The sequence below is a fragment of the Oryctolagus cuniculus genome, chromosome 17 (assembly GCF_964237555.1).
Source record: "Oryctolagus cuniculus chromosome 17, mOryCun1.1, whole genome shotgun sequence".
Classification (NCBI taxonomy): domain Eukaryota; kingdom Metazoa; phylum Chordata; class Mammalia; order Lagomorpha; family Leporidae; genus Oryctolagus; species Oryctolagus cuniculus.
In genome coordinates this window covers 41,822,092-41,845,245 of record NC_091448.1, presented here as the reverse complement: position 1 = coordinate 41,845,245, position 23,154 = coordinate 41,822,092, and the positions used below count along the sequence as shown (strand labels likewise).

General features: G+C 39.1%; 1 protein-coding gene across 10 annotated transcripts in view; it reads left to right on the top strand.

Annotated features, from left to right (window-relative positions):
• Positions 1 to 22,500, top strand: part of RHOT1 (ras homolog family member T1) — a 93,186-nt gene extending 70,686 nt beyond the window's left edge. The window contains exons 17-22 of one of the 10 annotated variants that reach the window (XR_007911262.2): positions 2,775 to 2,894; positions 4,426 to 4,628; positions 5,681 to 5,776; positions 7,421 to 7,543; positions 19,865 to 19,938; positions 21,389 to 22,500. Coding sequence is in view for 6 of the 10 variants with exons in the window: in XM_051824630.2 (XP_051680590.1) it covers positions 2,775 to 2,894; positions 4,426 to 4,628; positions 5,681 to 5,776; positions 7,421 to 7,543; positions 19,795 to 19,938; positions 21,389 to 21,506 (804 nt within the window). In the remaining 4 variants the exon portion in view is untranslated. Of the gene's footprint in view, positions 1 to 2,774; positions 2,895 to 4,425; positions 4,629 to 5,680; positions 5,777 to 7,420; positions 7,544 to 8,992; positions 9,107 to 19,794; positions 19,939 to 21,388 lie in introns of all 10 variants that reach the window. The other 9 variants (XR_011383572.1, XM_051824630.2, XR_011383573.1 and 6 more) reach the window with 9 other exon arrangements.
• Positions 22,501 to 23,154: the final 654 nt, after the last annotated feature.

Genomic DNA, 23,154 nt, shown 5'->3' with positions numbered 1-23,154 from the left:
AGAGAAAGAGAGGTCTTCCATCTGCTGGTTCACTCCCCAGGTGGCCACAACAGCTGAAGCTACGTCAATCTGAAGCCAGGAACCAGAAACTTCTGGGTTTCCCACATGGGTACAGGGGCCCTAGGACTTGGGATCTTCTGCTGCTTTCCCAGGCCATAGAAGGAGCTTGATCAGAAGAGGAGCAGCTGGGACTAGAACCAGCACCCATATCGGATGCTGGTGCTTCAGGCCAGGGTTTTAACCTGCTGTGCCACAGCACCGGCCCCAAATTCATCTTTCATTTGAAGTCTCTGACTATGTATGCTATCATAAGTGTTTCATTAGGAATAGAGTGGATTCCTTCTGCCTCTCTACTTCTCCTTTCATCTTCTCAGCAAAGACTATCTTATGCAACACAGTACTAAATTTGACTTGTTAGATTATTGATGTGTCACAAAAAGGATTCTTTTATTAAAAAGATTTCATTTATTTGAAAGGTAGATTTTTAGACAGAGGAAGAGACAGAGAGAGAGAGAGAGAGAGAGAGATTTTCCACCCACTGGTTCAATCCCCGAATGTCTGCAAAGGCTAGGGCTAGGCCAGGTTAAAGCCAGGAGCCTGGAACTCCTTCCAAGTCTTCCACATGGGTGACAGGATCTCAAATACTTGATCCATCTTCTACTGCTTCTCAAGTGTATAAGCAGAGAGTGGAATTGGAAGTGGAGCAGCTGGGACTCAAACTGGACTCATGGAATGCCAGTGTCATAGGTGGCAGCTTAATCCACTGCGCTACAACACTGGCCCCAGGGATTTTTTTAAATTTTATTTTATTTATTTATTTTTTGACAGGCAGAGTTAGACAGTGAGAGAGAGAGAGAGAGAGAGAGAGAGAGAGAGAGAGAGAGAGAAGGTCTTCCTTTTCCGTTGGTTCACCCCCTAAATGGCCGCTACAGCTGGTGTGCTGCGGCTGGCGCACTTTGCCGATCTGAAGCCAGGACCCAGGTGCTTCTCCTGGTCTCCCATGCGGGTGCAGGGCCCAAGTAGTTGGGCCATCCTCCACTGCCTTCCCGGGCCACAGTGGAGAGCTGGACTGGAAGAGGAGCAACCAGGACAGAATCCGGCGCCCCCACCTGGGCTAGAACCCAGGGTGCCGGCGCCGCAGGCGGAGGATTAGCCAAGTGAGCCGTGGCGCCGGCCTATTTAAGAAATTTTATATTGGGACTGGCACTGTGGTGTAGTAGTCAAGCCTTTGCCTGCAGTGCCGGCATCTCATTTGGGTGCCAGTTCAAGTCCTGGCAACTTCACTGGGAAAGCAGTAGAAGATGGCCCAAGTGCTTGAGCTCCTGCATCCACAGGGGAGTCCCAGAAGAAGCTCCTGGCTCCTGGCTTTGGATAGGCCTAGCTCCAGCCATTGTGGCCATTTAGGGAGTAGGCCAGTGGGTGGAAGAGTTCTTTTCTCTTTCACTCTGTCTGTAATTCTGCCTCTCCAATAAATAAATAAATCTTTTTTTTTTTTTTTTTTTTTTTTTTTTTTTGACAGGCAGAGTGGACAGTGAGAGAGAGAGACAGAGAGAAAGGTCTTTGCCGTTGGTTCACCCTCCAATGGCCGCCGCGGCTGGCGCGCTGCGGCCGGCACACTGCGCTGATCCAAAGGCAGGAGCCAGGTACTTATCCTGGTCTCCCATGGGGTGCAGGGCCCAAGCACTTGGACCATCCTCCCCTGCACTGCCTGGCCACAGCAGAGAGCTGGCCTGGAAGAGGGGCAACCGGGACAGAATTCGGTGACCCGACCGGGACTAGAACCCGGTGTGCCAGCGCCGCAAGGCGGAGGATTAGCCTAGTGAGCCGCGGCGCCGGCCTAAATAAATAAATCTTAACAAACAAAAAAAAATTTTTTTTTATAGGCTCTCAGTTCTTTCCTGATATATCTACCTGGTCTGTCAGGTATACTCTCTTCATGGAACTCTGCTACTATGTTTATTGCATAAAAAGAAGCGAGATGAAAAATTTTGTAATAAACATTGAACAGAGTAGACAGTGAAGCAGAACAAAATGACCTTAGTGTCATTTGCCTTTTGCTTTAAAAATTTTTTATTAGAATGGTAGAGACAGAGATCTTCCGTGTGCTGGTTCACTCTCAAAATGCCCACAAGAACCAGGGCCAGGCCATGGCAAATTCAGTCTGTATTTCCCACTTGAATGGCAGGAGCCCAGGTACTGGAGCCATGGTTTGTTACCTCCCAGGGTGTGCATTAGGAAGAAGCTGGATCAGAAGTGGAGAAGCCGGGATTTGAACCAGACTCTGATATTACAAAGTGGTATCCCAAGCAGCAGCTTAACCACTGAGACCAATGCCTGCCCCACTTTGTGCTTTTGATTAGTGGGGAGAAAAGATGGTGTAGTAGGAAGAAAATAGACTTGTCAATCATTTGGGTTAAAATTTGGGTTGATGACTTTTGAGTCACTAAGTGTTGTCTACACTTAGTCTTTCTAGCCTGTTTCATCTTTAGAATGTAGACAGTATGTGCAGAGGATATTCCCAACACGTGTTATTTACTCAGTGTCGCAATCTGTAGAATCTTTTAAGATTTATTTGTTTGAATGATAAAATGGAGAGGTGTTAGGAAAGGAGAGAGAGGGGGAGAGGAGAGAGACTTCCATCTGCTGATTTACTTCCCAAATGCGTGCAACAGCTGGGCTGGGCCAGGCCATAGCCGGGAGCCCAGAAGTTTGAACTTTAACTATACATCATTATTACAGCACTTATGTTTCTCATTTTCTTTGTCTTTTTACAGTTGCATGATATCTCAGAATCAGAATTTCTAACTGAGGCTGAGATAATTTGTGATGTTGTGTGCCTGGTATATGATGTCAGTAATCCCAAATCCTTTGAATACTGTGCCAGGATTTTTAAGGTTTGTTGTTCTTACTGACTATAACTAAATGTAATTTTATATGGAGTTTTGATGGAATTTCAAGGTGTGTTTCATAACCAGAAATCTGTGGCAAAATAACTCTCGGAGCTTTTAAAAAATACTTCTTTACCCTGTCTCTAAATTTTTTTTTTTGTTGTTGTTCTGAAGTGATGGAATATACTTATACGTATTAATTTCCCATACATGATTCTGATGTACATTCCTGGTTAAGAACCTTTGCATTAATAAAAGATCTTTCTGGCAGTTAGGAATGTATATGGATTATATATTACCAGTTACACCAAGAATAATAGTTTGGGCAAAGGGGTAGATCAGAGGATTAGGAAGTTTATCAGTCACTTGGAGGTTAGCAGCAGGATTGAATAGAAGTAAAAAGCTGTATGTACAAAGATTTATTCCAGCATTGTTTTTAGCATGAAAAAAATGAAAGTAATCCAGATGTCTAGCAGTAGGATACCAAATTAAGATAAAATCTAGTGGAATATGAAGCAACCATTAAAAATAAAGGTGAATTCTGAAGAACTGGGAAGATAAAGTATTATTTTTTTAATATTTACTTATGTATTTGAAAGAGCGACAGTGGCGGGGGTTGGGGGGACAGGAAGGGAAATCTTCCATCCAATGTTTCACTCCCCAGATAGCTGCAGTAACCAGGTTTGGGTCAGCCAAAACCAGGAATCAGGAATTCCATCCACATCTCCCACAGTGGTGGCACGGATCCAAGTCCTTGGGCCATCTTCCACTGCTTTCCCGGTGCATTAGTAGGGAGCTGAATTAGAAGCAGAGCAATCCAAACTTGAACCTGATATGGGATGCCAGCATCACAAGTGGCCGCCTAACCCCCTGTGCCACAACACCAGCCTCACTATTTTAAAATGGTTGTGTTGACCATGACTGCAACTATATAAAAACATATGTAAATACATGTGCTGCAGGACACAGATAATATGCAAATAAAGATAGTCTTCTGTAGGACAAAATAATTAGGGTAGATCTCTTTATTTTGAAGTGTTTATTTTGTCTTTTTGATTTAAAGATATTTTTAAAGAACTGTAGTGAATCTAAAGAATCAATGTAGGTTTGTTTTCACCTGCATGAAAAAAGTGGTCCTGGTCTGACTTATTATATGAGACTCACCTAGACCGCTGTCAGTCTTTGTCTCTTGGTTTCTTTTCTGTCTTTGGAATTGTAGTTGCATAAGCAAATAGAGAAGAAGCGCTCCAAAGCTCCATTTGTAAAGTAATGACAGAGAGGGAAACGTTAATTACCCTTATTTGATTGGTACACATTTCATACACGCATTGAAGTATCATACTGCCCCATGAAAATGTGTACAGTTATTGTTAATGCAAAGTTTTCATGTTTCCACAAAAATATGATAAATAAAAAATATTTGAAAATTGAAAAAAAAAGAATTTATTATTGCTTTACCTATTCAGAAAAATTTTTAGCTCACATTTCACATTTTGTAACTGCTCATCAGATTTTTATTTCTTTTTTTATTCCATAGCAACACTTTATGGACAGCAGAATACCTTGCTTAATTGTAGCTGCAAAGTCAGACCTGCATGAAGTTAAACAAGAATATAGTATTTCACCTACTGATTTCTGCAGGAAACACAAAATGCCTCCACCACAAGCCTTCACTTGCAATACTGCTGATGCACCCAGTAAGGATATCTTTGTTAAATTGACAACAATGGCCATGTACCCGTAAGTACTTACTCTGTCTTCATTTTCATGTTGCATGGTTCATAACATTGCATGCCATTATTAGCCATGGTGGGGTGGGCTCTTTGTCACATAGAAGTTGTTCAGCAACAGAAAGAGATTTTGTAATGAGAAGATATAAATTAGAGTAAATGCAAGTGTGGTTTGGGTGTCCTAATAAAATGATGTGAACAGCACTTCTGACAATATTTGTATATTTTTTGATGTGGCTGTAACTATCTTAATAGGATAATGCAAAAGCACAGCCCCATCCAACATAAAGAATAGGGCTGCATCATGCTGCAGTAAAATATAGAGTTGGCATCATGTTGATTTATGATAATGAGCTATTTCTGTATGAAAGAAAAGTTCCTTTTCATATTTTTCTGTTGATTGATCTTGGGGAATATGAAAGTCTAAAATCTCTTATGAACTTACATTGAAGTTATTGGTATGCTTGAGTTCAGGATATAAAATCTTTTTAAATGCTGTAAAAATAGTTGTAATTGGAATTGCCACTGTATAAATATTTTTCATTAAATGGTATGAGCCACAAATTTCATGTACATTTATTATATATGTATACATGCATATGCACAAGCACGTAACTGTGGTCATCTGCGAAGTTTACTAACTGCCTTACAATTGCATGATTCTTAATGGCATTCTTTTCAAGTAGTGTGTTTGTATAAATTCTGTTTTGTAACAAAATAGTTTTTCAGGCAGTGCGTTTCTTTGGATTTCATAGCTTATTTATTATTATGTTAGTCTCTAAATTACTTTTCCTTATGAAAACTACAGTATAAAATACTTGTGGAGTAATAAACATTGCTATAAACCAAGATTGAGGTTTTTTAGAAAGGTGTTAATTTGTATAGATTTTTAAAATCAGTTAACTTTACTGCTATTTGTTAAGTAATACTTTTTTAAAAATGGAGCAAACCCTTGAGTTTCTATTTGTATTGAAAGACAAATCATTCCTATAGCTATAAGATAAGCAAAATCTTACTTATGTGTTACCTTTGCTTTAAAACTCTCATGTATGTTATCTACAGAGAGGATCATTACAGAGACAGAATCTCCCGAGACATGGGCAACACTGATAGAATAGAGAATTTGAGAAAAATCTGGGTCTTTCTAAAAACTGCTTTGTAAGTTACTTTTTCTTTATGACTTCTGTGGGATTTTGTTGACTTTTTCTTATAGGCTGACGAAATCTCCTTTCTTGCCATAATTAGCATTTAGTAATTATATAGAAACGCACTGCTTGGTCAAGCTTACTGCGTAACTGCATATCATGGTGTCTTCTTTTCTATGTGAATGTATCTTTTTAGTCTTGTAAATAATTGCAACTGTGATTTTAGACCTGCCTCTTTAAAACACTTAACTGTGCTTCCTGTGTGTGTGTGTGTGTGTGTGTATATGATAAATGTACATACATAGACACTTGTTTATATGGTAAATCCCAAACTACTTCTCATGAAACATCTCCCTGTTGCTAAGCATACTTTGCATTTCTCCTTTTTGGTGGGTGGAGCCTTGTGTATATTAAGAGTCAGACTGAATTTATAAAATAACAGATGGATTCCAGTATGACAGCTGGCAGTGACTTAGTAGCAGTGATATGTTCATTATCACGAGTGAAATTTTAAAAAGGAATGTCTTGAGCATTAATTCTCAAAATTAATTCTTGTTTTTCTCCATGTTGGGAATTAGGCATTATTGGGATGCTGCTAATCTCCACAACCATGCCACCGTGTGCTGTGGTCTCATCAGCTCTCACAAGCTAAGCCAAGTCAGATTGGGCCAGTCCTTTGACTGAGAAGCCTCTAAAAATGTTCAGGTGTTACAGGAAGTGATGGCATTGATTCATCATATGGCGCTCTTCTGAGTGGGTTCTGTGCCAGTACCTCTTCATGGGCTGTGTGATGGCTTTGTATGTCTGAGTGGCTCTGACCACCGAACAGTCATTGGAAACTCTCTACCTTGGTAGTTAGGGCTGAGGTGAAATGGGTTGTGCCATGGCCTGCACCAACTAGTGCAACTCCACTCAACCAGAAAGGAGTCAGAAAGCCTCCCTAAATTTCCTATCTAATTTCAATTGGATCCATTGTTGATTTTTCATCCTTACCAAGAGTTTCATACTGTCATTTAGCTGCTGTGTTTGGGTAGCAGATGAAATTAACCCCATATCTTGTTTGAGTGGAAATTTATGAAGCACTTTGATTTCCCTTGGGAGTCAGGGTGCTTGATGAATTAAAGACGATGTTGTTCATATCTTCTCAGGGTTGAATATACTCGTCTTTTGAGTCTTGTGTATTTGTCACTCTTCTCCTTCCTGGTTTTTCAGGCATATATGTATGCTGAGCGAGGAGGAGGAGGAGGGTTTGGATATTTAAATGCTAGCAAACCTTGTCCTTTTGGTGGGTGCTATGGCTTACTCAGTTTTTCATTTTATTAATTTAGACGAGGGTGTCATCTATTGCTGTGCATATTTATTCCACTAAAATGTATGGAATAATAATTCCATTGCCCCCCTCCAAAAAGAGCAAAAGTGTTAGTTAATTTTCCCCAGATTTTCTATAGGGAGGGAGGGAGGAAGAAACTATTACTGTTTATTGTGCTTTTGGTAAATGTGGAATTCTGCACAACTTTAGCATGCCCCACACTGTCCTTTTCCTTTCTACAGCGAGTGTTGCTTATGCCTAAATTTTTTTTTTGAAGTTGGCACATCCTGACTTGTGCCATATTTGTAAGTAAGAACTCAACTCCTGTCCTTCTGTGTGTTTTCGCAGCCATGCCCGGTTACGCTGTATGTGCACCTGCAACAGGTGTACATTTTGCATCTGTCAGAACTTCCTCAACTCAGACTTGCTGCAATCTGTAAAGAACAAAATCTTCACTGCAGTTCTTAACAGGTTCTCAACTTTATTTACTGGGTACCAGGCATTCTGTTAAAATACAAAAGAAAAAATGGATAACTACTTATTACACAGATAATCACTACAAAGACAACAAGCCAACTGATGCCCAACTAACTTCCACTAAAATTCTCACTGTGGTGACAAATGTTTAGTTTTGGAAGCTTCCTTAATGTTTTTAAATTAATAGGTATATGTAGAGACCTGTAAAATAAGATTTTGGATTGTTATTTTCATAAAGGAAGTTAGAGTAGCTTTCATATTAGAAGAGAATATGTATAGAGAGATCAGAAATTTTGGCTGTGAGTTATAGAAATAGATTAGGACTTTTGTAGTAAGGAAAAGATACCATGAGCCCAAATAAAAAATACATTATACTGTATTCAGCTTTCATTCAAATGACATATCTTATTAAAACCATAATAATGTGAGCAGATTTTAGGTTTGAAAAAATTCTCTATTCTTGAAACCATTTATAATGACAGTCTTACTTTTTTAAGTGCCTTGAATGTTTATTTGAAAGAACAGGGTTTCTGGAAATGAGGCTCATAGTCAACTTTAAGGATTCAGTGGAGTATGGGAAAAAATATCTGTAATATTCATAGTTGAACCAAAACATGAAGTATTCTTTTGAAGGAATATGCTTTTTAAAAAGAAAGGGAAAAAAGATCTATACATTCCCTCAACCCAGTAAACTTCGAAAGTTTCATTCTTATTCTGATCATGCTACCTTTTGTTCAAATTCATTTTATATTTTTTGAGCATTTAAGAACCTATGTAATATTAATTTGTATCTGTTCACAAGTTTGTATTTGTCTAAGGATGAATTAGGTTTTTGAAATCCTCTAGATGTCTTTGGGAGCTGGGCTTGATTAAGACTGGTGATCAAGCTTCATGATAGCTTTTGGTTAGAAACAGGTCAGGTATTTGGTTCACTACTGAACACTGGCTGAGGGCTAGACTCCAGTTATATTAAATTGATGATAGTTTGTGTCCATCAGCAACATGGTGGTTGTGTCATTAGATGGTTTCTTACCTGAGTCAGAACTGATTTTGAAGGCATTCTAAGAGTGTTTCGTTTCACTGATCCTTTGAGCACTAGCAGCTCTGGGATAAGAATGTAGCCATCTCAGTTGACCGCTTTGGAAGAATCAGCACACTCCTTAGATAAAGTTGAGTGGCATCTTGTAAAGTAGGAACCCAGACAGATTGTCTCATGATGACTGACTGAGAAAACAAAAGGCTAGTTCAAACCAAACAATGTCCAGGAGCTCCATTATGGGAATCGTAGAATTCATCTGGCCTGACCTCCTGTTAGAGTGCCTTCCTGCAAGCCTGCCTTAGAGAGTGCTGTTTACCAGCTGCTGGCTTCCTTCATCAAAGAGAGGGTTTTTACTTTTTTTTTCTTTAAACTAAAATGTTTCACTATAACTTTTTCTCCTTTAGTTTTAGTTCTGCCCTTTAGATCAACACACGACTATTCTACTCCCTCTTCAACATAGCAATTCTTCAGACATTTGAAGATGGCCATCATGTCTTCCCTAATTTTCTCTTCTCCAGGTAGAACATCCCCATTTCTTTCAGCTTTTCTTAAATTAGTCGGTCTGATGACCCATCGTTCTCAATTAGCCTCATCTGAAAGCCCTTTTGGTTTTCGGAGGACCTCTTAGTGGTGGTAGTGCCCTAAATGTGGCCTAGCTAGTCCAGGACAGTGGCAGTCATGTTCCACAGTTAGGACAGCACCTGTCCAGTGCATGAGTTAACTCTTAGCAGCCCTGTCCCACTGTTGGCATCCACTCTTGGGTTAATTAAAACCACTTTTCTTATATGAAGTGCTATGAAGGTGGATGTCCTCTCCTCCCTAATTGTGTTTGACATTTTTAGTTGATTCTTTGAATCTAAATGCAGATGTATATCTCTATTAAATGTCACATTCTTCTTTTTGATTCATTTGTTCTAGCTCAGTCATTTCAAACATTATTTTTGTCACTTGTTCCATTATATATCTCTCTCAACATTGTGTTATTTGCAATTTTGTAAATATGTCTTATCTTTCAAACTACTCATAAAGCCAGAGATTGGAGAGAGAGCTAAAGTGATAAAGTCCCATATCACCCCACTAAAGGACTATTTCTCTGATAATAGGTTCAATAATTTTATTCCTAGGTTGGTTAAATCAGCTTCCAAATAAAATAAGTTGGATATGCATTAAATGGTTGTACTAGCTCATAGTAAATTATTCTCTACAGCCATCCTCAAAAATCAGTATATTTTTGTCATATCTGCTTATTAACTGGAAGTAATTTGGTAATAATGTCAGCATCAACATGCATCGCTGACATCTGGTAACCAAGAGGAGGGAGAATGAAAAAGATGAATAGGGAAACCAGTGTACCTCAAAGAACTCCTATACCCTTGCTAATATCTCATTCATTTGATAGAAGCAGAATTTCAGGGACTCTATATTGAAGTTTCTTTACCAAAAATTTATAGGTAAGCAAGGTAGGAGCATGAGGACCGAAAGCTCGGTGTCTAGGGTCTAGATAGATAATGTAAATGAGGCCGGCGCCGCGGCTCACTAGGCTAATCCTCCGCCTAGCGGCGCCGGCACACCGGGTTCTAGTCCCGGTTGGGGCGCCGGATTCTGTCCCGGTTGCCCCTCTTCCAGGCCAGCTCTCTGCTGTGGCCAGGGAGTGTAGTGGAGGATGGCCCAGGTGCTTGGGCCCTGCACCCCATGGGAGACCAGGAAAAGCACCTGGCTCCTGGCTCCTGCCATCGGATCAGCGCGGTGCGCCGGCCGCAGCGCGCCGGCCGCGGCGGCCATTGGAGGGTGAACCAACGGCAAAAGGAAGACCTTTCTCTCTGTCTCTCTCTCTCACTGTCCACTCTGCCTGTCAAAAAAAAAATAAAAAATAAATAAAAAAAATTGTAAATGAATGACGGTGGCCAAGAATAAGAAACACGGGGGAAGTAGGGACTGTGGCAGGCCCTGTCTAATAGAGGCAGCCACCCCTTAGCTCTGCCCATTTGTTGCTGTGCATGCCTGGTGTTGCCAGGTTTTCTGATTCTATAATAGACTGGAAATTAAGATATTTATGTGAAATTTTCTGATATTTAAAGAATAGCAATTTTAAAAATCTAGAAGTACTACTCAGTGTATCTGCAAACATTAGACATTGACATGCCCCCAGTTTGCAGCCTCAGTCTTAGGATATGGCCGAAAGTTGTGAAAATGGAGGCCACAAAATAAAGAGGACATTTAAGGAATGATAATGCCTCCATTCCAGCCCCACTCCCAACATTTTACCTTCCTCGTGAGAAGTTTGGAAAAGTTACTGCCAGTGGGGTAAGGGTGGGACCACCCTTTCCTGTGCCCTCTCAGCAGCCCTTGGGGATTGGTCCCTGTTGGTTTGCTGTGTAAGACGTATCTTAATATTATATAAGCAGAGAAATGGTTGAGTAAAGTTTTTCACTGTGCTTCATTCAGTAGGGAGCTCTCCCACTTGAGTTTTGTTTTTAGCAATTAGAACTGCCATGCTTAGTGTTTCATTCAGGACTGTAGAACAGTTGCTCTAAATGGTTTGCTCTTTTTATTTAAGCAAAAAGTTCTGTTATGTGCTTGCAAAGAATTAAATTGGGCAAATATTGATATATACATGCTAGTCTCAAATTAGCATGTTATGTTATTGTGGCTGTAGAAATTTCAGTCATTGAAATAGAAGTTATTACCAGACATGATAACATGTTTGAGGTGCCTTTTTCTGGCTCTGCCACCACCCTCTTCCCACTTTGAGTTATTCATTCAAAGTTCTGAATTTAAGTACCTGCATTGGGTAGAGACTCCTATGACATGGGGCAGAATATCAATATGAATAAAACATTATACCTGCCTGTTAACTACCTTTCTAAATATTATGCATTTTATTTAAAAAAAAAAAAAAGGTTTTTTAAAACTTTGGTATACTTCCAGTGACCATAGTCCTTTGTGCTAGAAAAAGAAAGTGCTATAAATTGATTGTGAGTTTAGGTATTTTCAATAGGTTAATTTCTGAAGCTCACTTTTTCTTTTTCCTGTCACCAGGAAAATTAAGTCTTTTTTATTGAGCTTATTTACTAATACTACATATTTTAACAAAGTGCTGATAAAAAATTTTTATTTCAAATTTAGTTGAATATGTATTGAATTCAACTTGTGAGAATAGGGTTAAATTACACATACATTTAACTCATATATAACTTTGTTCTTTCGTAGTTATATCTCTTTGGATAGGTTTAGTTTTTCTTTGGAATAATTTATGAATAACTGGAATTATTTGAGTTTAAGTACACTTGGAGGATGAGTAACATATGGTCAGATGATTTTAATCCTTGGAAATGTTTCCATTTCCAATGTTGTAAATGTAATTGGGGCAAAACACCCTTAGAATACATCTTAATGTTTAAATATCTTCTGAATCTGAAAGTGATAAAATGATTATGTAGGAATGAGCTTGATTGTTGGTTTGAACTACCCAGGATTTTTATTTAGGAAATATTTATTATCCTGACTTAAGAACTCTCCAACTTTTCATGAGGACATTACTGTGTTGTGTTGTGCTGTGAACTTTAATTTTCTCATTTCCTTTAGGTGTTCATTTCCATCTGTCTGCTGCTTCGTCATTTCTTAATCCTCTTGATCTCTTTCCCAGTTAGGTTTCTATGTGTAGTCCTTGCACTTTCCTAACCTATAATTTAACCAAAATTGTTTATGTTGCACTTTATTATTTGGGTATCATTTACTTTGATGGCATCTTTTAGTTTTAGGATTTCTTTCATTCCATTTTATTATTTGTGTTGGCCAAATCAGTTATTTGTTCATGTCACTTCTTAAGTTCAGTAGCAGCATTTTAGTGTGACAACAGATTATATAATTCACACTGAGTATTTATAGAGACCCAAAGGAATGAGAGACCACTGTGTTTTCACCCTATTGTTTAGTGCATTTTAATGGAATATATGTGACATTTATTTTAAACCACTCATTAATGACTCACTTCATTTACCCATATTGCTTTAATAATTACCCACGTTCCTCCTTTATGTAGTTTAAACTTATGTAACATAGGAGCCCTTTGATAAAGAAAGGATTTTACTATCATCAGATCTAAATGCACTACTTTTTATAGGATGATTGCTTTATGAAGAGGATAAGTTCCCAGAAAGCTTAAGGTTGTTTGGTGTTGAAAATCTAAGAGTTCCTAGGAAATTATGTTATAGTAAAATAATTGTCTCCAAGTAAGTCCAGTATTTTAGTTTCTTATGAAAGGTTTATATTTCCTTGTACAAAGGTCCTTTCAAGGTTGTTGTTTGAATATGTATATGCTGTCGTATGTTTATTTATTTATTTTTAAAAATTGATTTATTTAGAAGAGTTACAGAGAGAGAGAAGTCTTCCATCCACTGGTTCACTCCCTAGATGGCCACAATGGCCAGGGTTGGGCCAGGCCAAAACCAGGAGCCAGGAGCTTAATGCAGGTCTCCCATGTCAGTGATAGGGGCGCAAACACTTGGACCATTTTCCACTACTTTTCCCAGGCCATTAGCAGGGAGCTGGGTCGGAAACAGCAGCTGAGACACAAACCAGCTCCTGTATGAGATGCCGGCATTCCTGGCGGTGGCTTTACCTACCATGCCACAATGCTGGCCCCATAAATTTAAAATTGTACAAGAGTATATGTTATAAATTCTCAGTAAAAAAAGCTACTGCTGATGCTCATGATTTAAAACATTTTGCTGTTTACTGTTTTAAAGGACGTGACAAGGTGGAGTTTCTCCCATCTGATCTTCAAGTGTCACTAATTAATATAGAGGTATTGCAGTGTTTCCTGTGTGTTTCTGATTATCTGTAAATCCAGATTCTTTAATGCTTGGCGGAGCTTTTCTTTTTTTAAGATTTATTTATTTATTTGAAAGTCAGAGTTACACAGAGAGAGGAGAGGCAGAGAAGGAGAGGTCTTCCGTTCGCTGGTTCACTCCCCAGTTGGTCACACGGCCAGAGCTGCACCAATCCAAAGCCAGGAGCCAGGAGCTTCTTCCAGATCTCAACATGTTAGTGCAGGGGCCCAAGGAGCTGGGCCATCTTCCACTGCTTTCCCAGGCCATAGCAGAGAACTGGATTAGAAGTGGAGCAGCCGGGACTTGAGCTGGCACCCATATGGGATGCCGGTACTGCAGGCGGCGGCCCCAACAAAGCATTTCTTGACATTGCTGCACACTCATGTCCTCTCCAAAGTATACTACTCTTTAGGCATGCTCAGTTAACAGCTTGCTTATGATTTTCATTCAAATTCATCTTTGCTATACATGTATGGGTTTTTTAACCTATTTTGAGAAACATCTTGTTAAAATATTTCATGCCTACTAGTTCAGTCAGAAGAATTGTCATTATTAAAATATTACTAATGGGGCCAGCGTTGTGGCATAGCAGGTAAAGCTACCGCCTGCAGTACCGGCATCCCATATGGGCACCAGTTCCAGTCCTGGCTGCTGCACATCCGATCCAGCTCTCTGCTATGGCCTAGGAAACAGTAGAAGATGGCCCAAGTCCATGGGCCCCTGCACCTGCGTGGGAGACCTGAGAAAAGCTCCAGTCTCCTGGCAAAAATATTACTAACTACAGTGGCACTATTATTGGAAGTAAATATAGAAAATACTTTACCAGATAGAAACATTGAGGAGTAAAAGCAGAGAGATCCAGAAGACTTAAAAAAAAAAAAAGTATAATATTTAAAAACAGAAAACTTGACTATAGTGACCTCAGTACAGTTTTCAACTAGAGATATGTAATTGCAAATTTTAAGAAGTTGTGTATAATAACTCTACCCTAGTAACTTTAGGTGAACATGTATTACAGTTGGTTGGCTGTTTTAAAGTATGACCTTAAAAATTCATACCTGAGATGTACATTTGGATAGAGTCATAAAAATAGAAGACCGTTCATATTAGTACATTTGTATACCTCTGATTTATGTGGGGAAAGGACAAAAAGGACTAGATAAGAAGAATGAAAAATAGAAAAGTCTAAGTGGTTTCTGAGATGCTATGTAGGTAATTTGATTAAATTAGCTCTCTGGGTGGAGCTGCTCTGAGTGAAGTCTCTTAGCTTTGTTGCTTTTCAATATGTTCTGTTGAACTTAACCTTTCCTCTGCATAATACCCTGCAGTTTAAGAGAAGGCTAATGGATTATCTAGCTGAATTCATCCTCTTCCTCAAATTCTGATTTTTGTAGATGTAGGTCTCTATAATATAGTTTTAAAAATACATCTGACATTTTATTTATTTGGGAGACTAAGAAGGACAGACAGACAGAGGTGCTATCCACTTAATCATTCCCCAAAGGGCTACAACAGCCAGAACTGGGCCAGTACAAAGCTGGAAGCCAAGACCTTAATCTAGGGCAGGAACCCAACAACTAGAGCTATCAATGCTGCCTCCAAGTGTCTGGTTAGTTGAAAGCTGGAGTCAGGAGCCTGAGCTGGAACTTCAAACCCAGGCCCTCTGATGCAGAATGCAGACATCTCGACCAGCATCTTCACTGTTAGACCAAGCTCCTTCCCTGCAGTGTAGTTCTAATACCCAGGACATGAAGTCTTGTCACAGATTATAAAAAATAATTTCAACCAGAGTGTTAAAAATACCCTATTCTGAAATAGCTAGAATGGATTTAATTCCCTTTGGCCCTTTAGAATTTGATATTTTATGTTTCTAAATATTATGATTGATAGCATTCCCTTAATTTACTATTGATTAAAAACATTGAGCTGATAATTCATGTTTTTATATTCACCATAAATTGCAGAATGAATCAAGAGCAGGTTTTTGTTTTTTTGTTTTTTGTTTTTGTTTTTGTTTTTTGCCTTCTTTAAGGTATTCAGTGCAAGGATATATGGGAATCTTGGTCACCTTTATATGCTGTGTGATTGTTCACACAAACAGTTCTTCATTTCACTCTTTATTGCGTGAATTTTGACATTTTCTTCTCCCTGCATTAAGTAGCTGTTTAACATGAGGGAGTCTTCAAAAAGTTGATGGAAAATGCATGTTATGAATAAACTGTGCATGGATTTCAAAAATGTTTTGTTTTGAACCAAAACAAGCCTATCTTTTAATTCCATCTTTTGAGTACCCTCATAATACCCAAGTGCAGATACATTGGGTGGCCCCACACATGTGTCAGCGCTTGACAGCAGATATCCATAAGTGCCTTCGGTACTTCTAAGCCAGAAAGCCAGTAACCCAGACTCAGGAGTTTTCACACAAGAACTGGAAAGCTCTGACAAGCTGCAAAGGATTAATTAGGGTTATCTTCCAACACTTAGTCATTATTTCTTATGTTCTAAAAAAAGACACTGCTAAACAAAATGATATTTCACACAGAATAGGAAAATTTGGTGATTCTGATGTATTTGTAAAAAAAAAAAAAATTAACCCTGTAATATTCATTTCCAGGAAGCCTACCGTAAGGAATATATACTACATGTAGAGAAAAATCTATTTTTTTATTTGAAAGGCAGTATTATGCAGAAACAGAGAGAGAGGACTGCTGGTTCACTCCCCAATAGCGGCAGCTGAACCGATTTGAAGCCAGGAGCTTCTTCCAGATCTCCCACGTGGGTGCAGGGGCCCAAGGGCTTGGGCCATCTTCTGGTTTCCCAGGCCATAGCAGAGAGCTAGATTGGAAGTGGAGCATCCTCAACTTGAACTGGTGCCCGTATGGGATGCCAGCACTGCAGGCATCGGCTTTACCCGATTGGCCAAGGCGCTAGCCCCTAAGCTGCCTCTTAAGATCCTACATCCCATATCAGAGATCCTGGGATGAAGTCCCACAACTACTTTCAATCTAGCTTCCTGCTAATGTGCTTGGGAGGCAGCATGTGATCCTGACCATGTGGGAGACCTGAATGCAGTTCTTGATTTCTGACATTGAGCTGGCCCAGCTTTACCTACTGTTGAAAGCATTTGGGGGGCCAGCGCCGTGGCTCACTAGGCTAATCCTCCGCCTGCAGCGCTGGCACCCCGGGTTCTAGTCCTGGTCGGGGCACCGGATTCTGTCCTGGTTGCTCCTCTTGCACCCGCATGGGAGACCAGGAGGAGGCACCTGGCTCCTGGCTTCGGATCAGCACAGTGCACGGCCATAGCAGCCATTTGGGGGGTGAACCAATGGAAGGAAGACCTTTCTCTCTCTCTCTCACTGTCTAACTCTGCCTGTCAAAAAAAAAAAAAAAAAAAAGCATTTGGGGAGTGAACTAGCAGATGGAATAGTTCCCTTGCTCTCTTTCCCTTTCTCCCCTTTTCTGTCACTCTGCCTTTGAAAAAAAAGTGGGGGAGGTGGGGGAAGGGACATAGAGGAAGTCTAAAAGGAAATACCTGAATTTCAATTCATTACCTTCGAAGACAGGATTCAGTGAATTTTTCTTCCTGCTTTGCTTTATTTTCTATATATTTTCTCTTTAAAAAAGATTTATTTATTTGAAAAGCAGAGTTACAGAGAGAGGGAGGAAGAGATGGGGGTGGGGTGGGGAGAGAGATTGATTGATCTTCCACCTGCTGGTTGAATCCTCAGGGGGTTGCAATGGCTGGTGCTGAACCAGGTAGAAACCAGGAGTCTGGAACCTCCAATGTGTGTGGCAAGGCCCCAAACACATGAGCCATTCTTTACTGCTTTCCCAGGCACATTAGTAGGAAACTAGATTAGAAGTGGAGCAACTGGGACTTGAATGAATGTTCATTTGAAATGCCAGTGTTGGAGGGAGCAGCTTAATATGTACCACGATGCCAACCCCAATTTTCTATATATTTTATTTTTTTAAATACTTGTTTTTGTAATTTGAAAAGCAGAGTGACAGAGCCGAGGCAGAGTCAGGGAGGAGAGACAGAGAGATCTTCAATCTACTGGCTCACTCCCCAGATGGCTGCAAAGGTCAGGGCTGGCCAGACCAAGCCAAAGTCAGGAACCAGGAGCTTCATCCAGTTCTTCCCTATCTGCAGGGACCCAAACACTTTGGCCGTCCTTTGCTGCTTTCCAAGGCTAATTAGGAAGGAGCTGGATCAGAAGTAAAGCAGCTGAGATAGGAAGTGGCACCCGTGTATTTTCTAATGAACATATACGCCTATTGCTTCCTCTTTTCCTTTTCTTTTTTCCTCCCTCCTTCCCTTCCTCCCTCCCACTCTTCCACCCTTCCTTCCTTCTGTAGGACACAGATATATACACAGAGAATGCTCCCAACCACTGGGCTGTTTTCCAGATGCCTGGTACTGGGCTGGGTCAAAGCCAGGAACAGGCAACTCAGTCCAGGTCTGCCATGTAGTTGTAGTTGGCAGGAACTCTTTTTTTTTTTTTTTTAAAGAAAGATTTTATTTAATAAATATAAATTTCATAGGTACAGTTTTAGGAATATAGTGGTTCTTCCCCCCATACCCGCCCTCCCACTCCTACTCCATCTGCCATCCCATTCTTCATCAAGATTCATTTTTAATTATCTTTATATATGGAAGACCAACTCTATACTGAGTAAAGATTTCAACAGTTTGCACCCACACAGACACACAAAGTATAAAATACTGTTTGAAGACTAGTTTTACCGTTAATTCTCACAGTACAACACATTAAGGACAGAGGTCCTACATGGGGAGCAAGTGCACAGTGATGGCAGGAACCCTTTTATTTCAATCGGGACTGCTGCCTCCCAGGGCCTGTGTTACTAAGAAGTTGGAGTCAGGAGCCAGAGCTGGGAATCACACCCAGGCATTCAGATGTGAGATGCTGATAGCTTGAGCACTAAGCTTAGTACCTGCCCTGAGTAGTTCCTTTTTTATAGGCAAAAGGAAAACTTTTAAAATAAATAGAAACTATGCTGTGAGCTATTATAATTTATTCTAAGATGATATTTCATATGAGTCATTTAGAAAGATTTATGCTTTTGAATTGTGGAGGAATTATTTCTGCTTGAGTTTAGAAATAAGCTAGGAAGCAGCTTTATGGGTCTATTACTCCGCCTCTGAGGCCTGAAATGACAAACATGAATCAGTTTTTGGTACTTAGAGAACACAAATCAGATCACACTGTTCTCTGTTCAGGTGGTGTCAGTGAGCTAAGCAATGGCAAGGGTGCCATCCATTATAAATACTTTCCTGTCTTATAATAGAGCCTGGTCGTGCAGTTTTTAAATGCACATGGTAAAGACATAAAATAATTTTCTAAGTAGCTTTTCATGTCTGAAAGTGTCTTAAATAACTACTGTAACATTGATATAGCCATTCAAAGATATTTTATGAGTTAGTAGTTGCCTTGAGTTTTAAACTAGCAAAATGTTGAGCATGTATGTATTTTTATTGTTTCTTTTATGTTAATAGGTAGTTGTATTTTATCTGTTGAAGCTATGCTATTGCTTGGGGAAAATAATAATTACTGCCTTGAAATGCCAAAGAAAACTAAGCAATAAAGTCAGAATATATTATTTCATGAACAGTAATTCTTACAATACAACGGAGTGAGCTATGTGGAACTTCCATAGTTAAAGAATACTTATGAGAAATTGTTTTGAGTGATTTTCACGTGATCATGGCTAGCCTTAATCCTAATTCCTTTCTCCCCGTAAGTTAAAGAACAAATGTAAAATTGACAAAACGAAACTGAACCCTTCATCAAGCTGCGTGAAACTCACAGGGAGACTAGAGCTGAGGCAGAAGCTCTGATGCTCTGTCGGCCCAGGCTCTCACTTTGACTTGCAGTTGTACTGTTAACTCTCACCACAGGCCCGTGCAGTTTTGGTTTTCCATAGGTGTATATGTGGAGTTTTTGACAGTCTGAAGTTAATAATTAGCATCTAGAAATTTCATGACCAGTAGTTGTTAATCTCATTTCAAATGAAAATGTATGGCTACCACATGTTGTTAGGAGCTGGCTTGTGGTGTTTGTCTCGCAGGACTTTGAGTGTGCAAGATGTCCCACGACCAGCCTCAAAGGGGTTCATAGAGAACATATGCCATAGTTTTAGGTCTCCTTGTCCAGTGTGTGACTGTTTTAAAAGAGCCCTGTAGTTTTTTTTTTAAGTTTGGCAATTTGCTATAGAATATGTTTATTTTAAATATGGAAAGCATGAGATATATCATATAGGGTGGCAACTGAATTTATATGTGGGATGTTTAATGGATAGATGTTATTTTGTGAGTTCTGCTGTGAACTGCAAACTGTGCATGTGTATAAAAGGTTAAGAGCCCGGGTAGCTGAGTGGGGTGCCATGCTGTTAGCAGACGACGAAAGCAGTATTACTCACCAGGTGCACGCCGTCAGCTCTGTAGAAGATTCCATCTTCATGGAGTCATCTCATGGCCCACTTTTTCTTGAAGCCAGGTAACATTTCCCACAACCAATGAGTTGTCCTTGTTGGAATTTTTCCAACCAGAGAAACTGAAGCATTTTCTTCCCTAACCTTTTTGTTTGTTTGTTTAAATAAAACATTGCCTGTTGGAATAACTAACTTGCAAGGTGGAAAGAACTGATATTATCACTTTGGTTTGTAAAATATACTTATGTGAAGAGTGATTTTTTTTTTTAAATAGAAACTGGTGAGGATGAGAGATTTGAGTGCTGTGTGTAGCTTTGCCGTGGTAATAAGCATGGAGCACTCTGGCTTGTGTTCTGGCTTTTGATTCTGGACATTTACAGGTTGCATTTGGTGATAATATATGATCTGCTGGAACTTGTCCGGAGGCAAAGTAGTTTTGTACAATCTGAGTTCTTGGCTCTTAATTCTTTTGCATATGCCAATGTGTTGGTCTTTTAATGGCATGTGACTTTTCTTCAAATCTGTTTAACCTAGTTGTAAAATAACCTAATAAACTAGACAGTTTCTCTAAGCTCTTAATTCTGTTAAGTTTTCTACATCATGTCAGTTGTGTTTACTTAACTGAGACTTCAGTGGCACTTGAATAAAATGTTGCAACCTTTTCTTCAAGGCTTTATCCTCTTCCTGGTAAGCTGTCATACTTGAGACTCAAGGGCGCTTGGCAGTGTTATTAACTGAGCATGCTCACAGACTCAGTCTGTGGTCCAGGCTGGCCCTGTTCTTGTCATGCATATTCTGATTTCTTTTATGTCTTTACCTTTCATTCCATCATGTTACATTGTGTCCTTTGGTTGGTACTATTTTCACTGCCTGTCTCACTAACACCAAGGGCTTTGGTGTTTTTTTTTTTTTTTTTTTTTTTTTTCTCTTTAATTAGCAGTAACCAAATTAATGCACACTGACAAATCTTCCTATCCCCTTTGGGATTTTTTTGGTAAATTTTGTGGGGGTTCAATGTTTCCAAAGTTGACTTTAATTATTGCTCTTAGAAAAGTATTGTCACTTGTCGCTGAACTGCTTACAAGATAGCTTCTTGTTCCTGGGGACAGGAGATTGCACATTATGTTAAGTTCCACGGATGTGACCCTCACAAATGTGAGATTTCAGCCCCGATTCTCATTTTGAAGGACAGTAGTGGTATTAAAAGTAATGGGTTGATTTGTCTTCTTTATTTCCCATACAAAGAAAATGTATAAAATTTTACATGTCTATTCCCAAGTAATAGCTAATTGCAAAGACATTTGTCTGTATTAATGTCTGCTTTATGTCATTTTCCTAAGGTAATGGTTTAGCAATGTACACATGGCTATACTGATAAATGTTTTTGGTAAGCATTACTGTATGCAATTAGCCTGACAAGTGTGCTAATACTTCCCTAAAAGTAGACTGTTATGACTAGTGAAAAGTTTTCATTCTAATCATGTTTTAAATATTAATTATATTTTCTGACTACAGGCACGTGACACAAGCTGACCTCAAGAGCTCCACGTTTTGGCTTCGAGCAAGTTTTGGTGCTACTGTTTTTGCAGTTTTGGGCTTTGCTATGTACAAAGCATTATTGAAACAGCGATGATTAAAAAATTACTGGCCCTACCAAAAACAAATACTTTTATGTACATTCTGAATGCTTTAAATTCTGCTAGAAATATTGAGATATTTATACATGCAGAGTTACTTTATTAATATTTGTAATTCATGCATAAGAGTATTTTAATGATAGTTATAACTGCAGTATTAGCTAGTATATGGGAAGAAAATAGCTTAGCAGTCAGACTAAAATGGCTGTATTTCAGAGGCCAAAAGGGAATATTTTGTAAATAATGTACATATTCAGGCAAGATATGGTCTCCCAAACTGAGATCTAGAAACGATGTTTCTAGACATTTCTCCAAGGTATTACTAGTGCCCACTTGGCTCACTCTCCTAGGTTTAAGTCAGCCCAGAGATTGATTTACTGATGGATCACTTATTTATTTTACATTTACACAGAGTCAGAATGATTCTTTGGTTCTATAAGTACATTGGGCACAATTTGCCATTTTTCTCTCCATTTTTAAAAACACGCAAGTCAGTGTCAGCTTACCAACACAGCTTTCCTTCATCCACTTGTGGCGGGCCAGCCGTGAAGCCATCGCGCAGTCTAGAGCATTGTATAGCTGAGTACGTGGCTCTCCTTTAAGGAAGAAGTAAGGTAAAAGCAGTTAGCAGAGACGTTAACTATGTGATTATGTTGCTTTGTCTGTCAGTACGTTGAAATTTTATAGCCCTTTCAATCAAATGAGAAAAACAATTTGTATATTATCAATGTTTTTAGTTTAAATAAACAGTTGCCCTTACTACTGTTGAATTTCCTCCCAAAGTGTAAATCATTCTGTGATGGCTGTGTCTATTATAGTATATTACAGTAGCTGCATGTGTCATCAAGTGTTCTATATCTGGCTAGGATAACCAAGAGACAGCACTTTTTTAAATGATAAATCTAATGAATATAAACTCTCACGATAAACCTATTTTTTCCATCATTGACCTTTTCAAGTATTTAAATAAATAACTGCTGTGTACTGTGATCTTGAGTTTTTTGTCTTATAAAGTAAATATTTCAGTGCAGATGTGAATCAAGTCCTGTGAAAATTATTTTTTCAACATATTAGTAATACTCATTAGGAAAGAAGTCCAGTGTGATTTAAGTGTATAAAAGAAGAGCTATTTTAAAACTGTAGGGGAATCTATTTTTAGAAAAGGCCAAGTGTTGACTCCTACACGGACCTCAGGAGTGTGGTTTCTCCTGTGTTCATTTGCTTTTTTTTCTCCTTTAACGTGTTGTTTTCCTTTGTGGTTTTGAGGGACATTTTTTTCCCCAAGGTCACACTTTTTGAGCAACTAGTAACAGACTTACTTACTCTAAAATCCTGTAAAACAGTAAGTACCATATTTATTTACATACTTCTCAGTTCCCATCCAGCAACCTCCCCTCCCCCCAATTTTCTCCCTAAATTTGAGGGAAATTAAGCAAAAATCTGGTGACTCCTTATTTTTATTAGTTTTTGAGAATTTCCCATTTATTCAACAAATTTCTATCAGTTACTTGGCTTTGAATAACAGTTGATTGTCTGTCCAAGTTCTCTTTTGTTTTGACTGAAATACTGCTTTAACTAATATGCCTCATAAATTGCTGTGCTTGTGAGAAACAGAGGGTAAAAGGCCGTTTGCTGTGAGGGGAA